This window comes from Pteropus vampyrus, unplaced genomic scaffold, assembly GCF_000151845.1.
Source record: "Pteropus vampyrus isolate Shadow unplaced genomic scaffold, Pvam_2.0 Scaffold240, whole genome shotgun sequence".
Taxonomy (NCBI): Eukaryota; Metazoa; Chordata; class Mammalia; order Chiroptera; family Pteropodidae; genus Pteropus; species Pteropus vampyrus.
In genome coordinates, this window is record NW_011889021.1 from 2,231,279 (window position 1) to 2,248,006 (window position 16,728).

At 33.2% G+C, this 16,728-nt stretch overlaps 1 protein-coding gene across 1 annotated transcript in view; it reads left to right on the top strand.

The window, feature by feature from the left end:
• The window catches only part of PDE3B (phosphodiesterase 3B), a 159,082-nt gene extending 146,582 nt beyond the window's left edge, over positions 1-12,500 (top strand). Inside the window, exons 13-16 of the mRNA XM_011374176.1 lie at positions 4,580-4,783; positions 6,747-6,908; positions 8,923-9,166; positions 10,479-12,500. Of these exons, the coding sequence (XP_011372478.1) occupies positions 4,580-4,783; positions 6,747-6,908; positions 8,923-9,166; positions 10,479-10,693 (825 nt within the window). The 3' untranslated portion in view covers positions 10,694-12,500. The remainder of the gene's footprint in view (positions 1-4,579; positions 4,784-6,746; positions 6,909-8,922; positions 9,167-10,478) is intronic.
• Positions 12,501-16,728: the final 4,228 nt, after the last annotated feature.

Below are 16,728 nucleotides of genomic sequence, written 5' to 3' on the forward strand. Positions count from 1 at the left end.
TCTTTCTCTGGTTGTCATAGAAGGCTCAGTAAAAGCCCACTTAGGTATGCTTCATTATCTCTTTTACCTGGAATGTTTTTCTCACTAAGTTTAAGCTTGGCTTATTGCTCTATGTGCAGTCATCCAGTATCTTTCTAACTGACATTTGCCTCCTACTTACTGCTCCTTGATTCCTTCTTGATTCCACTCAGCTATGAGGTAGTGAGTTTATTGGAGTCCTGCTAAAGACTCTTTCCACTTATTCTCCAGGTGAGTTTTTCCTTCTTATGCATGACTTAGTTGGTCTTCTTTCAATCTATGACCACTTTTACTGTGGTGATTATATCTAGATTCCAATATTCAGATTTTTGGCCCCTATTTTATATTCATTCCTTTGGTAATTTCAAAGGGTAATTTGGGATGGTAAAGGAATTCTGAATTTACTCATTTCTCTCATTGATCTTGCCAGCTAATTAAGTCAGCTAGCTCCACATTGTGCTTTATTGAGTTGGGAGTTTGATTATTTCTTCCTGAACAAAGCTATTCTCATAGTTTATCAATCTTCATTGGATTTGAGCATTAATTAGTCAAATCACTATTAAATGTAAAGTGACCCCTTAGGGAGTCTTTGAAGCTTATGCTTTCTCTTTGGGATTTATGATGCATAAAGTTGTAATAAGGTTAGTGTGAAATGCCTTTTTTATTGAAATATAATTGACATTCAACATTGTATAAGTTTAAGGTGTACAGTGTGTTAATTTGATACACATATATTGTAATACGATCACCACCATAGCAATAGCTAACACCTCCTTCATGTCACATAATTTTTTTGTGTATATTGAGAACATTTAAGATCTAGTCTCTTAGCAACTTTCAAGTACAGATTACACTACTGTGAACTATAATCACAGTGCTGTGCATTAGATCCCCAGAACTTATTAATTCTATAACTAGAAGTTTGTACCCTTTATCCAACACCTCTCCAATTCCCCCACCCCCTGGCAACCACCATTCTACTTTCGTTTCTATGAGTTCAGCTTATTTAAATTCCTGTCTTTCTCTGACTTATCTCACTTGGCTTAATGCCCTCAAGGTCCATTCATGTCATCACAATGGCAGGATTTCTTTCGCAAAGCTGGATAACCTTTAATATTATATACATGCACACAACATCTGTATCCATTCATCTGTTAATGGGCTCTTAGATTGTTTCTAGACTTTGTATAGCCCATTTCAAGGTTTAAATCATATCATTGCTTCAAATCAAGTGGTATAAAAAAAATTAAATGGTGTAAAGTATCAATGCTTAAATCTAGACTATAGCTAATTTTCACAAAAAATACATAAAATAAATTAAGCTCTCAGAATATGTATCTTAACTGAGATTGCATTCTGTTTTTATCTGCCCTTCTTTCCTATTAGACAGGAAGCTCTATGAAAACAAGGGTGAGCTTTATTTTTCTCACCTTTAGCATTGGCTGTGGAAGTTCTTTTTATAATTACTCTGCTCATTAAAAATTGGTTGGGGGGGCAGAAAATCTTAACTCTTTTTATGTTCAAAGCACAGTACATAGACAAATATGTTATATCTGTTGTATTAAAATTTCATGAGACAATGATTAGGAAAAATTATCTAACAAGACTAAAAAAAAAGTCTTGTTAGGTGACAATAATGAAAAAAAGGTTAGTTAACACTATACAAACCTTGATATTAAAATCTGACAAAGATAATACAAAAAAGAAAACTCACAGGGCAATCTTACTCATAAACATAGATGTAAAAACCTTAAACAAAATTTTATCAAACCTTAATCTAGTAATATTTAGTAAAGATAACCTTGAACAAGGTAGATTTATCCCAGAAATGCAAGATAAAAAGTTAATGAAATTCTCACATTAACAGATTAAAGTTCTAAATTACTTCACCATCTCAATTACTACAGAAAAACATTTTATAAAACATTGATTCCTAATAAAAACTTTTAGCAAAGTAGGAGTAGAAGAGACCTTTCTTAATCTGATAAAGGATATCATTAAAAAAAAAAAACTTAAGCAAAACATCACAATACTTAATAGTGAATTGCTGAATGCTTTCTGATATCAATAACGAGACAAGTTTGTCTGCTATTCAAATAATACTAGAGAGTCTAGCTAGTTTAGTAAGTTAGGAAAAAGAATTAAAATGAGCAAGGATTAGGAAGGAAGAAACTAAAGTATCATTATCCTCAGATAATATGATTGTGCAGGTAGAAAAAAATTTAAATCTTCAAATAAATTATTAAAATGAATGAGAAATTTTAGCAAGATTGTTAGATAAAGATCAATATATAAAAATAATTATACCTTTATAGCTGAAGATAATTAGAAAATTAAATTATTTTTCAAAAGGTAGCATTTACTATTAATAGCATCCAAAAATATGAAGTACCTAGAAATAAATGTAAATTTTGTGAGGAAATTATAAAACTTATGTACTTTAAAAAACAAATGGGGATATTCCATGGTTACAGATTGCATCAATATTTTAAGATAGTCAATTCCTCTTAAATAGATTTATAGATTCAGTGTAACCAAACATCAAATCCCAGAAGGCAAGGATTTCTTAAACAGAAAAGGAAAAAACTAACCATAAAAGAAACTATTGATGAATTAATTATACTACACTAAATTTAAGAACTTCTATTCATTAAAAGATACTATTAAGAATGTTAAAAAGGCTAGCCACGGAGTATATGTGATACACATAACCAACAAAAGACTTGAAACCAGAATATATAGAGAAGTCAGTAAGAAAAAGACAACTCAATTTAAAATGAACAAAATACTTGCACAGGCACAAAGCAGGAAATCCAAATGACCATTCACCATAACAACTTCCTTAGTAATCAGGGAAATACTATCTAAAACCAACATGAGAGATCATTATGCACCCAACAATTTAGCAAAAATTTATAAGTCTGACAAAAGAAGTGTTGAGGAGGAGCAAAGGTATTCTCATATACTATTGGTGCCAGAATAAATTGGTACAACTATTTAAGGAGACAGTTTGACATTATCTGGTAAAGCCGAAGATCTACGTACTCTACAACTCCGTAAAATCTCCTAGGTATATATCCTATACAAATGCATGTACCGGGATACATCTATAAGATTATTCATAGCAGCATAATTGATAGATTATAATGTGTTCGTAATAGATATAAATTGAAAACAACCCAAATCAACATAGAATGGATAGTGTTGTGCTACCTGTTCACCCAATGGAATAATATACATAGCAATGGCAAGCTGTAATGGGTGAAGAGAGTCAAAAGGTTCCAATGTAAAATAAATCCTGGGGACGTAAAGTACAGCATGGTGACTATAGTTGATGCTGTGTGGCATATTTGAAAGTTCTAAGAAAGATCTTAAAAGTTCTTATCACAAGAAAAAAAAATTCTGTAACTATGTATGGTGATGGATGTTAACTAGACTTATGCTGATCATTTCTCAATATACGCAAATATCAAATCATGTTGTACACTGGAAACTAATATAATGTTGTATGCCAATTATACCTTGAAAAAATAAACAAACAAAATGGTGGGGATGGGGGAGTCAAACAATATTTTATTTAAAAAACAAGTTGATTCCTTGTATATAATATCCAATAATAGGCAAAACTAAACTACTGAACATATTTAGGGCTGCATACCTTTGTGGAGAGAAAAGGGGCTGCGATCAGAAAGGTGTATAGAGAAAGCTTCTGAGGAGTCAGCAATGTTGTATTCCTGATAGGACTGTTAGTTACATGGGTATTTGCTCTTTATTTGTTAAACTATGTTTTTGTCATTTTTCTGCACACATTATATTCCACAACAAATGTTTTTAAAAAAGATTTTAATAAATTACCATGCTTATAAATTTTTTTAATTGCTTGGTGGAAGAAGCTTTAAAAATTCTATAATCCAGTGGTTTTTGAAAATCTGTATTCCAAAGCCCTAGAGAATAGAAGGTTTTCCACTCAAGTGAGGTGGAGAAAAAGTGAATAGTTCTAAATCACTTGAACCAGAGGATTTGTGCTGTTACCATTTCATACTTCTTACTCCCAGGCACTGTGTCCGGAGAGAAGTATAGGGTATGTCTTTTTCAGACACGAGGATCTCTGACTCACCCTGTACTCCTGCTTCTTTTCAGTCACCACCACCCTAGGTTCCATGCTAGCTAAAGAAGAGAAATGTAGCCCTAAGCCTGCTCGATATCCCCCAAGTACTTTATTAACAGAGGCTTTACCTGAGTGGGTTTACTGAATAATGAAGTAAACCTCAGATATTACTTTACATCTCTTGGGAGGCAGCATGGTGTTTGTAAAGAAGATGCATCTTGGAGACAAATTACCCTTTCACTGACCAGCTGCACATGCTGGAAAGGTGTACGTTATCCTCTTTATACTTAAGTCTATTTGTTAATAAAACTGTCACAACTCTTTACAGGTATTAAAATGCCTGGCATGCAGTAGTTACTCATTGTTTGTGTTCTTCCAACCTGATCCTAACTCTGTTTTAATTAAAATTTTAATATCTTTAGGATGTCTACCTCATTTTTTTTTTCTTTTTAGGCAGTTTTGTACAACGACAGATCTGTTCTGGAGAACCATCATGCTGCATCAGCTTGGAATCTATATCTTTCTAGCTCAGAATACAACTTCCTTCTTAATCTTGATCATGTGGAATTCAAGCGCTTTCGTTTTTTAGTCATTGAAGCAATCCTTGCCACAGATCTTAAAAAGCATTTTGATTTCCTTGCTGAATTCAATGCCAAGGTTTGTTATGCAAATTAATGCCTAGTTTCAAAGAATGGAAATGATTGTCGGTGTTACTGATAAAAGTATTTTTTAATATTAAGTTAGAATACTACTCATGAAGTCATAATATCTAGTGTAAGATAATATTTATGCCAATATTTTAAAAAATAAAATTTTTATTTTACCCTAATATTACTGCTTGCTACATTTCCTCTCTGACACATAGACTTGTATTGTTGTAACTCTCATACAGTGACAAACCAATTATGTCAAAAGCTTTTAGGGGCAGATTTGAGAAAGTGTTGTACAGTGCCAAGTAAGGCACTTTGTGAAATTAAAGATGTGCTTCTAAGAAGCTAATTATAGCTGCTTTGCCACACCTGTTACGCCTTTATATCAGTATTGAACTGGCTGGTATGAGAGAGAAGTGCCCTCTACTTGAGAGTAATGCACTCATTGAACAACTATTTATTAAGCTTGCTCACTATGTGCAGTCATTGTGTGAACAAAGAATAAGGAAAGAATAGGTCAAGTCCCCGCCCTCAGAGAATTCACATTCACTAGGAAATTGAGAATCACTGCCCTCATGTGACAGTGGTAGTAAATGGAGTGTGTTCTATCCCTTAGACATTTGGGGTGAAAAACAGTTGAGAACCACTGCTTTAGATTCCAGAGGGAAGGATACCCACCTGTATTGGTAGGGAGCTGTTGTTTTCTTGATGACATTCATGACCTAAAGGAAGGTGTACTATAGGAACAAAGGAACAAAGGAGTACTAGATCGAACCCTCTGGAAGGAGACCCTATATATGTTGCTGATGTGATATTAATGAAATGCTTATAAAAGTCAGTGAGAAATCAGTATGCCTTTAAAATTATTTCATAGTTGTGTAGCTCTATTAACTTTTATTTTTATTTAATAATAATTCATTTAAGTGCTTAAGTCAGAGTAATAGAAATTTTTTTTTTTTTTTTTAACAGGCAAAAGATTATCTAACCCAATGCCATTTAATCTGTGTTCCTCAAAGACTTCTATAGTCTCTCAGAAAATTCCACATGTGTGGGTCTCTAGACCTACAGTTACAATAAAAAGAGCTCTCCTTTTAAGTGTTTTCTGTAGTGGTGGTCTGCATAAATTTTCCTTTGACAAAAGGGTTTGGTGCCCAAAGACTACTATCACACTGAAGTTCAAAAGCCACTGATCTGGTCCATTCACTTCATTTTCTTACAGGAGGAAATTTGAATTCTTGAAAGGCATAGTAATTTGCCTAATTAATAACAATAATTACCACTTATTAATTAAATGACAATCTTAGCACTTATTTGGCATTTACTATGAACTAGGCAGTTTTCATTTGTTAATAATCCTCATGTCAGTACAACTAAATTGGTATTACTTTTCCTATTTTATAGATGAAGAAAGTGAGACTCAAGGAGATTAAGTAATTTTTGCAGTGTTGCACAGTGAAATTAGTAAATAATTCCGAGTCAGGATTTAAAACCACAGGGATCAGCCTCTAAGTAAGACTTGTGCTGTGTTCTTTCAGCTATAACATAATTGCTTTTCACAGCTAGAGGCAGTTTCTCCTTAGATATTTAAGTGTTCTTTTTTGAGGTAGAAATGGTTACAATTCTTATATGATTTATTGATTTTGTGCATATATATAATATATACATATCTAGATTATAATTCTCTATAGTAATCAGAAATGTTGAAACCCACAGTTATAAAATACAAAAACCCATGGTTTTTATAGTCTCTGTCTCCACTGAAACAAAATTATAATGACACTTCAAATTTAAGGGAAACTTTTAAACCATAGAGGTCCAATGTTATGGCACAACTGATTAAAAGAAGCATTTACTGAAATTCCTTCCTGTCATTTGGATAGGAAACTGTTTTAAGATAATTTGCTACAAACAAACAATAACAAAACTCCTGTGCCCTCAGAATCTAAAATAATTCTGTTCTTCCAAAATAGGCCAATGATGTAAATAGTAATGGTATAGAATGGAGTAATGAAAATGATCGCCTCTTAGTATGCCAGGTGTGCATCAAACTGGCAGATATAAATGGCCCAGCAAAAATTCGGGACTTGCATTTGAAATGGACAGAAGGTATTGTCAATGAGTTTTATGAGCAGGTAAGTTGAAACAGGAGATTGATGGGATTTTTAAGAACTGCCATCTGAAGACACTACTCTTTGAGATTTGGATAAATGCATTAAATGTTTAATATTTTAGTTGCTTTGACCAAAAATGGTCAGAAATTGTTTCATTTGCTCTGGTTTTAGTATTTTCTTTTTGCCTTTGCTGCTAAAATTTAAAACAGCAAAAAATAGCTCATAGCCTATTGTGGTAGGTTGAATGTACTCAAGTCTAGAGGTAAGGATAGACTACGTTGCGATTCCAGGGTCCCTTTCAACCCTGAGAGCCTATGACCTAGGATAGCTTATTTCTAAATGAAGTTGTTTTTAATCGATTCAGGGTATACTTGGATTATATTTAAAGAATATCAGCCAATTTTCAACTCTGCTAGAAGCGGGGACAAAGTAGATACTTAACGGTTTTCAAGGATTCAAAGATATAAACGTATTATTTTCTCGTTTTAAAATCTCGTCTTTAAAATAATCCTACCACCTTGCAGCATCTTTACCATTTTTTGAGGTCCAATTATGAGACTCCCTACAATATAGATGTATACTGATTTCCCCAGAGCCTAACATTTCACTATCTCCAAAATATCAAACACATCTTCTTGACTTTGGAATTGCATTTCTTGGGAATCCTTATTGGCTTTGATGATCAGGAAGATCAAGATGTCTACCCAAACAACCTTAATATATGTAAAGTCTTAGAACAGTTCCCGACACTCAAGTGCATAATAAATGTTAGCTATTATAATTCCCAATCTATCACTAAAAATAATACATTATTTCAGATGTTTTCACTTAATCTTTCTAGATTTCATTATTCATATGTCAAAGGAGAAAAATTATATCCTACTGCAGAGTCATGAAGGTTAAATGTACTAATCTATATGAAAGTCCTAGTCAACCCTCATCAAAACTATTAAATTTCTTCTGAATCTGCTTATGCTATTAAACATCCTTCAGATATGGATGCAGAATTCTAACCTTGCCCATCTTTTTTGCATCTTAACAATACCTTTATATTCTCATAACCATTTAAGTGCGGTGGGCTTAGAAAAGCCATCCTTCAGATATGGATGCAAAATTCTAACCTTGCCCATCTTTTTTGCATTTTAACAATACCTTTATATTCTTATAGCCATTTAAGTGCAGTGGGCTTAGAAAAGCCAACCTTCTACCCTCCCCACCGCCACCAAAAAATAGCCAAACCTATGAAATTGTAGAGTCTTCTGGACAAACCCAACTTTAAAAAAATTAATATTTTCTTCCTCATAGAAAATAAAAGTCATAGACATTAATCATGAGACAGTTACTCATTGGGACAATTTCTGATGGTTTCCTTAAGGGTATGTGGCTCATCTTGCCTGCAGAATGTGTGCCTTGTGGAGAATATTCATCCCTCACCAGTTCAGATGCTAGGAACTAAAACATTAACAGTACCATTTGGGGAAGCTCAGCACTGCAAAACACTTCACATAATATTGCTTTTCATCCTCACAGCAACCCTGTAAAGTAGATTATTCAAACTTTACACATGAATTGGGCATAGAGCTTGCCCAACACCATAAAGATAGTAGGTGGCAGGGGGTGGTTTTAAAACCACATCTGTCTGATCTCAAATTGTGCTCTCAGAACCCAGAGAGCATGGTGAGAGGGTATCACAGGGCAAGCAGTTGGGGCTCTGGGCCCCAAATCCTCACCTCAATCACAGTAGCTCTACTTCTTTCTATTTTACATATTAGGTTTTCTGAGTAGATCGCCCATACTTATTTTAAAAGATGTTTATTTTTCTTTTTAACTAAATATCAACCATACTGGTTGGTGCAGTGTGAGAAAAAAAGTCTTGTTTAGAGTTGAAATGAGAATAATATTCATTGATGCTTCTTTTAAAAATTATTTTGATGTAGACTCTCCTTATTAACAAACCAAAATAATTTTAACAGCAAAGCTCAGTGGTTGTTTTTTCAACAGTTAAAAAATGTGCTTTTCTTTTTAAAATGATCAGGGAGATGAAGAAGCAAATCTTGGTTTGCCCATCAGTCCCTTCATGGATCGTTCTTCTCCTCAACTAGCAAAACTCCAAGAGTCTTTTATTACCCACATAGTGGGCCCCTTGTGTAACTCCTATGATGCTGCTGGTTTGCTCCCGGGTCAGTGGATAGAAGAGGATGATGATACTGAAAGTTATGATGAAGATGGTGAAGAATTGGATACAGACGATGAAGAAATAGAAGACAATCTAAATCTTAGTAAGAAATAGGAATATTATAATTTTAATGTTATTAACTGAAAATGTCCATTTAATTTGTTTTTAAGATACAGACTTTGTAGTCTTATCTTGAATAACTGCTTTCTAAATAGTCATATTGAATAGCCTTGTTTTTAAGGAACTGTGGGCTGGGTACCCAGGCTAATGCTGTCACACAAGCATTCTTAGTAAAAGTAGCATCTCTTGCGGTGTTATCCTCCAGCCACCAGCGCTTCCGTAGTCTGTACCGTGCATGCATGATAGGGCTGTCATTGTATCTGGAAATACATGAGGTGGGTGCATCCTAGTGGCTTGTCTTCCTTCGCCTCACCCCATCTTTCCTCCCCTGTTAATCTGCCCTTCATTTAGACTTGTGAAATAGGTCGAAACAGTTGGGAAAAGAGGAAAACATACCATACATTTCCTGACTGTAAGAGAACCAAATTTTGAGGCATTATGGATTTGAATTACCAAACTGTACACACAATTTTCTGTATAAATCAGTATGCCTTTAAAATTATTTCATAGTTGTGTAGCTCTATTAACTTTCCCTTAATAAGCATAAATGGAAAGTGAAAAAATATTTGTCACTTTTGTAACTGTAAATAAAATGTTATTTGCTCTTTAAAGTAGAATTTAAATTATATCTAGATAATTTTTGTTTTCTAAGCATAGTAGTCATCAGAACAGATAACTGTGAAGAACCCCATCACCACAATCACCACCACCCGACTGCACCCCTTGCAGAGTAGTATTCGGGATTTCCAGTGAAGAGCCATCTTATGCCATTACCATCTGAGTATCATTTTGGGAAAGTTGACTGGCTTCTAAAAAATATTTACACTCACCAAAATTTTGATAATTGTGTTTCATTCAATACATAAAATATTCAAAAAGGGTTGCTTTAACTTCACGTTATTTATCATTTGAAATTTCAGTACCTTCCTCTCCCCCTCCCCAGTCCTATCTTACCCCTTCTCTGTAAGTATTATGGATAAAAATAAAGATTTTTAAATTATTAAATCATTTATTAATAAAAAGAAAAGATTTAATAAAGGATTTAATAAAAATAAATCCCTTATTTTTATTCATAATACTTAACACCACCTAACATACTTATGTTTTGCTTCATTATTTGCATATCTAGGTCTTTCCACTAGAATGGGAGATCCATCGTGCAGGGATTTTTATCTTATTGTTTATTACTATAACCGCAGTGCTTAGATAAGTGCCCGGAATATAACTCAGATATTTATTGAATGAATGATTGAATCATGTTACTATAATTAGAAGATATGTTTTAAATTTCACAGAACCGCAAAGAAGGAAAGACAGACGGCGAATATTTTGTCAGCTAATGCACCACCTCACTGAAAACCACAAGATATGGAAGGAAATCATAGAGGAAGAAGAGAAGTGTAAAGCTGATGGGAATAAACTGCAAGCGGAGAATTCTTCCTTACCTCAAGCAGATGAGATTCAGGTCATTGAAGAAGCAGATGAAGAGGAAGAAAGACAGTTCGATTAAAAGATATATTGAAGAAGCCCAAGGGCCGTGCCCAGTGTCAGAAATCACTTGTTTACTGTGTTTTCAACTGACCATTCTTACGTGCACAGGCCTTAATACTGTGAGGGGATCCTTGCCGTGCCAGCAAGTTCCCACTCTTAGGCACTTTCACCACAGAACTAGAAAACCATTCTTAGAGTGTGGCTTCACTTGACTCATGTAGCAAAGCCCTTACATAATGCCTTCGCTGGAGTATAAATACTTTGTTGTGATACTGCTTTGCTTAGTAGAAATCTTATTTTTCATGAGGGGTAGCTATAACCAAAAACTCAAGTGACTGACTTCAGTTTCCAGAGTGGCCAGAACTTTTTGCTTTCATGAAAACGAGATTCATATTTTATTTCCAATGTGTCCTTTGTCTTTGAATGTTTTGGGAAAAAGTCTGTGCCTATTTAACAAGGAATCCAGTGTTGCCTTTCCAAGGGATTTGTTCAATGCAATACACTGTTGAGTGTTCTTTCAGCTAGGACTGAGTGACCTTTGTTATATTTAACAAAATCCAGGTGCATCAATTTCTGATGCTTTTTACTGTTGTGTATTATCTATTATGTGTGTTTTATTTCTGCTCAGAGTATTCAGGTTTGCCGTGGACATCAGAAGTCTGAATTCCAGTCTTATTGACTTTATATTCCATGGTCAAATTTTAAAGATGTTCAGGTTCAACGATGAAAGAATTTTACTCTTTAGTCAAAACTGTTCTTATTTTTACTCTTGCTCAGGATTAGTATTTTTAAACATTTAATTAATGTAAACAGATTTTCAGAAAAAAATTTCCTAATATTGATTTTAACTGTGTATTAAAATGAACATTATTTTCTTTTAAATTTGAGACTAAAGGAAAAGATGTCTTTTGCCTTAAAGTCAAATGAGACTAATCCTATCAAAGGAAAAAAAAGAGTTCTAAAGGACACATACATTGAATAAGTAGGAATATATGCTTATCTTTAGATCCATATCTTAGGTGCCATGTGTTTAGTTACTGTAAAACTGATGTTCATCTTTCTACTAATTTCCTTTTGCCATGAGACTACATGACAAAAATGACCTATGACTACTCAAAACTTCTAGAGCCCAATGAAAGTCTAATTTCTGAGAAAGTAAATGGTGGGAACACTTAATTTTTATATAACAAATCTTAACAATCTTAGTAAATTTTCCACACAAAAGCACATTAAGGTAATTGCAAAGAAAATGGGACATATGTACAATATTTATGAACTTGTTCGTTTTTCTGTTAGGGTACAAATATGTACCCTAGTTGTGAAAAAATTTTGAAGATATAAAGAGCAGCCAAAATGATAGCAAAATGGAAGACTAATATTATTTCTGAAGATCGTATTATATTTTAGATCCATTCATAGCTTTTGTAGACAGTGAAATCATTAATTTTCCAAGGTCATTCCTTTAAAATATGTCGGCAGGCAATTTCTTACCTAGAATATTTGGCATATCTGAAAGATATCAATTAAAAAAAAAACCTATGGAACTGTTGAAAGTTTTAATCCTGTAGAATATCATAATATTTAATGAATCACTAAGCTTTATTTATTACACATGGTGAGTCTTGAGTTTCTTCTCGCCACTTTTGCTACCATCGCCACGTCATTTGTAAACCGGTCCCACATTATTAATAAAATTTTAACTAATTTATTGAGTTTGCACTTATAATGTATATATCCTGTGCTTCTATTTCTCTAGAGTGCATTTTGCATCCACATGGGTATATTTCTGCTATTGTAAAGTACATGTATGTGTATAAATTCACACATGTGCATGTATGTATAATGATACAATCAAATTTCCTTACTATTTTATTAAAATTTTGTATTGAGGTTTAGTGTATATTTTTATTTTCTCAAAAAGCATGTTTTTCTATTAAAAACACTATTACTGAGAACTCATTTTTATGTAATTTAACTCTTAAATTACTTAACCTTTGCTAAATAATTGACATATATTAAAATAACCCAAAGAAACACTAAGAAGTATCCTTGCTGAAAGTTAAACTCATAAATTGTAAGTAATGAATGTGAGAGAGTTTATTAAGTATATACAGTGCTACTAGAAGGATTCTTGAGAAATTACTGTAGCCATACTGCAGATCCTATTTTGGTTTCTACTCAATTTATTATAATTTTTGTCATGCAAATGCTGTTGTTTTAAGTCACTGGTCTTAGAAACAATCTTATAGTGCTATATTACATGTGCTTATTGACATTTTTCTCTCCATAAAAACCTACTTTTTAACATTATTTCATGATTTGAAGTCTGTTTCCTGCTATTCTCACTTGTTTTGCTGGTGCCGTTGGCTTTTTCTACTTATTTTTACAAAATTCCTGCAAATTCTGGCATTGCTTGAGTAGTCAGAAATTTCCCTCCTCTCTCTAGATTACATCATCTCACAGGAGCAAACTTCACAAAAGAAATGAATAGAGCCTACTCTTTTGTGTCTTTATTATAGTTGCCAGGCCAATCTGAGCATCCCTAGCGAGTGTGTGGGAATGGCAAGTGGCATGTGGAACAGGGAAGAACACTTTTTCAGAGGCAACTGACTTATGCTGAGAACTGACGAATGATGAATTAGCTCAGATATGATAGCTTGTGGAGAGAGAACAGCAGCACGTGCAGAGGCCAAAAGAAGAGAAAGCATTCCCACACTGGGCGGGGGCCAAAAGAAATTTAGGGTGGCTAGAACACAGAATGCAAAAGGTAGAGAGAGGGTGGTTAATGAAAGACCTTGTAGAGCATGACAATTGAGTTTTAATTTGGAAGAGTCATGTTGAATGGAAGAATAAGATTAGACATGGAGAGATCTCAGTGATCTAGACTACGATAGATTCTAGGGCTACAGGGAAGTAAATGGACTTGATTTTGAAGATGTAGAATCAATTTGCTCTGGTGGTAAGAAAGATGACAGAATTTCAAATTCTGATTGGGACAACTGTCAATGTTGTTCACTGACATAGGGTATATCAGAAAAGGAGTAGATTTTGTTATGTGGTGGAGGGTGAGGTGTATATATATATCCTACTGGCTCTCTTTCTCTGGAGAACTTTAATTACATCACCAAACACAAGGAAATAACCATAAGAATAACAGAAACAAATAGATTTAAACTCCTCGATAACTTTAGATGCTGCATTGCATTATCAAAAACAAAATAACGATCATGTATGAAATGTCTAAGGAAATAAAATGGATAACAAAAAAATGAGGAAGCAATAAAAAACTGAAAAGTAATCATGCTATAAAACTGACAGCAAATTTCTTATTACCAAAAATGGAAGCCAGAAGATACTACAACATTATCTTCTAGTGCTGAGGAAAAAATAACTATCAACTTATAGTTAATCAGCAAAGCTACCAAGAACAAGGGTAAAATAATGACATTTCCAGATAAACACTGAGATTTTCCTATCAACAGGCTAACTTAACAATTTTTAAAGTAGTGCTTATAAAGATTGCTGTAATATGCATATGAATCATTTGGTGATATGGTTAAAATGCATATTTCAATCTAATAAATCTGTAGGGGCCCCAACAGTCTATATTTCTTAAAAGCAGGTCTCTGAGGGTGTATATTTTTTAAAAGCTCCCAAGGTTATGTAATGATGCTGCTAGTGTGTTGACTACACTTAGAGTAGCAAAATTCTGAAGCATATACTTTAGGAAGAAGAAAAATGACTTCAGAGAGGAGATGTGAGATGCATGGAGTAAAGATAAAAGCAAAGAAATTAACAACTTGCTTAGTAAGGTTAGTCATTTTTATAAACAAATTATTTTGTGGGGCTTAAAAGAAAAAAATCCTATATTAACAAGAGAACATAAGAAAGTATTTAAAGTTCCTTAAGGGTCTTGTATAGTTTAAGATATTTAGACTGTTAAATTATGTATATATGCTAAAATGAAAGAGAATTACTAAAATTATAAAAATAAAGTATATAACTTCTAGACCAGTAAGGGTGGGGGTTGGGGGAGGATAAGAAAAAAGACCAATAAAAATACAATGAATGAGAAAAAAATCAATAGGACAAATGGAGTAAAAAACAAGGTAGGAACAAATTTTAAAATATCAACACCCACAAGAAATGTAAACTAGAATAGATCTGCCAGTCCAAAAATAGTGACTATCAGGATTTTTTTAAAAAGCCAACATTTACATAGTACTTACGTGCTAATCATTATTCTTAATGATTTGTGACTTATGTATATTTTATAATGACCCTTATTAGGTATGTATTTAATATCTGACAGAGGCGGAAATTCACCAGGCACATAAAATAAATATACTTAATATCTCAATGATGCATAAATCAGAAGTTGATAAAACTATAGAGAAAACTTGACAAATGCACAACCCGAGTGGGAGATTTAAAACAAGTTAAACAGACCAAAAGTTCATAAAAATATAAACAGTACAATGAATAGTCTTGATTTATTGGACATACAGAACCAAAACACAATAGAGAATATATATTTTTCTTAAACATCTAAAGAACATTTATAAAACTTCACCATGTACTTATCTATAAATTAGCAAGTGTTAGTACATTTCAAAGAGTATATCATACAAACTATGTTCTCTAACTCCAGGGTCAAAAAATAAATCACAACAGGAAAAAAATGAATGATAATTTTAAAAATCTGTACTACTTTCCAAAATTTGAGATGCAGCAAAAATGGTACTTGAAGGGAAACATATCATTAAAAGTTTATATTAGGAAAAAAGGACTAACAAATTAATGAACTAAGTGTCCAATTAAGAAGTTAGGAAATAGAGTGTAGATATACCACGTTAACAAATAAAGAGTAAAATCATATGATCATCTCAATAGATGCAGAAAAAGCATTTGATAAAATTCAACATCCATTTATGATTAAAACTCTCAACAAAGTGGGCATAGAGAGAACATACCTCAACATAATAAAGGCCATATATAACAAGCTCACAGCTAACATCGTAATCAACAATGAAAAATGAAAGCTTTTCCTCTAGGATCAGGAACAAGACAAGGATGCCCATGCTCACCACTTTTATTCAACATAGTATTGGAAGACCGAGCAAGAGCATATAGGCAAAAATAGAAGGCAACCAAATTGGAAAGAAAGAAGTAAAACTATCACCATTTGCAGATGACATATTTTATATAGAAAACTCAAAAGACTCCACCAAAACAAACAAACAAACAAAAAAAACTTAAACAAATTCAGTAAAGCTGAAGGGTATAAAAATCAATATACAAAAAATTTACATTTCTTCACACTAATAATTATCAGAAAGACAAACAGAAAATTCCATTTTCAATTTCCATTAAAGAATAAAATACCTAGAAATAAATTTAACAAAAGATATGAAAGACCTGTAAACTCTAGGAAATTGATTAAAGAAACTGAGTAAGTGCAGAAATAGTCTGCACTCATACACTGGAAGAATGCTGTTAAAAATTCTGAATTATCCAAAGCAACCTACAGAGTCACTGCAATTCCTATCAAAATTCCAGTGGCATTTTTCGTAAAAATAAAACAATCCTAAATCTTTATGGAACCACAAAACAGCTTAAATAGCCAAAGCATTCTTGAGAAAGAACAAAGCGGGAGGCATCACGCTTCCTGATTCCAACCTATATTACAAAACGGTAATCAAAACTGTATGATATTGGCATAAAAACAGACATAGACAAGGGAACAGAATAGGAAGCCTAGAAATAAACCCATGCATACATGGTCAATTAATTTATGACAATGGAACCCAGAATATACAATGGGGAAAAGACAGTCTTCAATAAATAGTGCTGTGAAAGTGGAGAGCCACATGAAAAACAACTAAACTGGACCACTGTCTTACACCAGACACATGAATTAACTCGAAATGAATTAAAGACTTGAATGTTAAGATCGGAAACCATAAAACTCTTGGAAGAAAACGTTTGCTTTTGGATTTGACACCAAAAGCAAACTCAACAAAGCAAAAATAAACAAGTGGGATTACATCAACT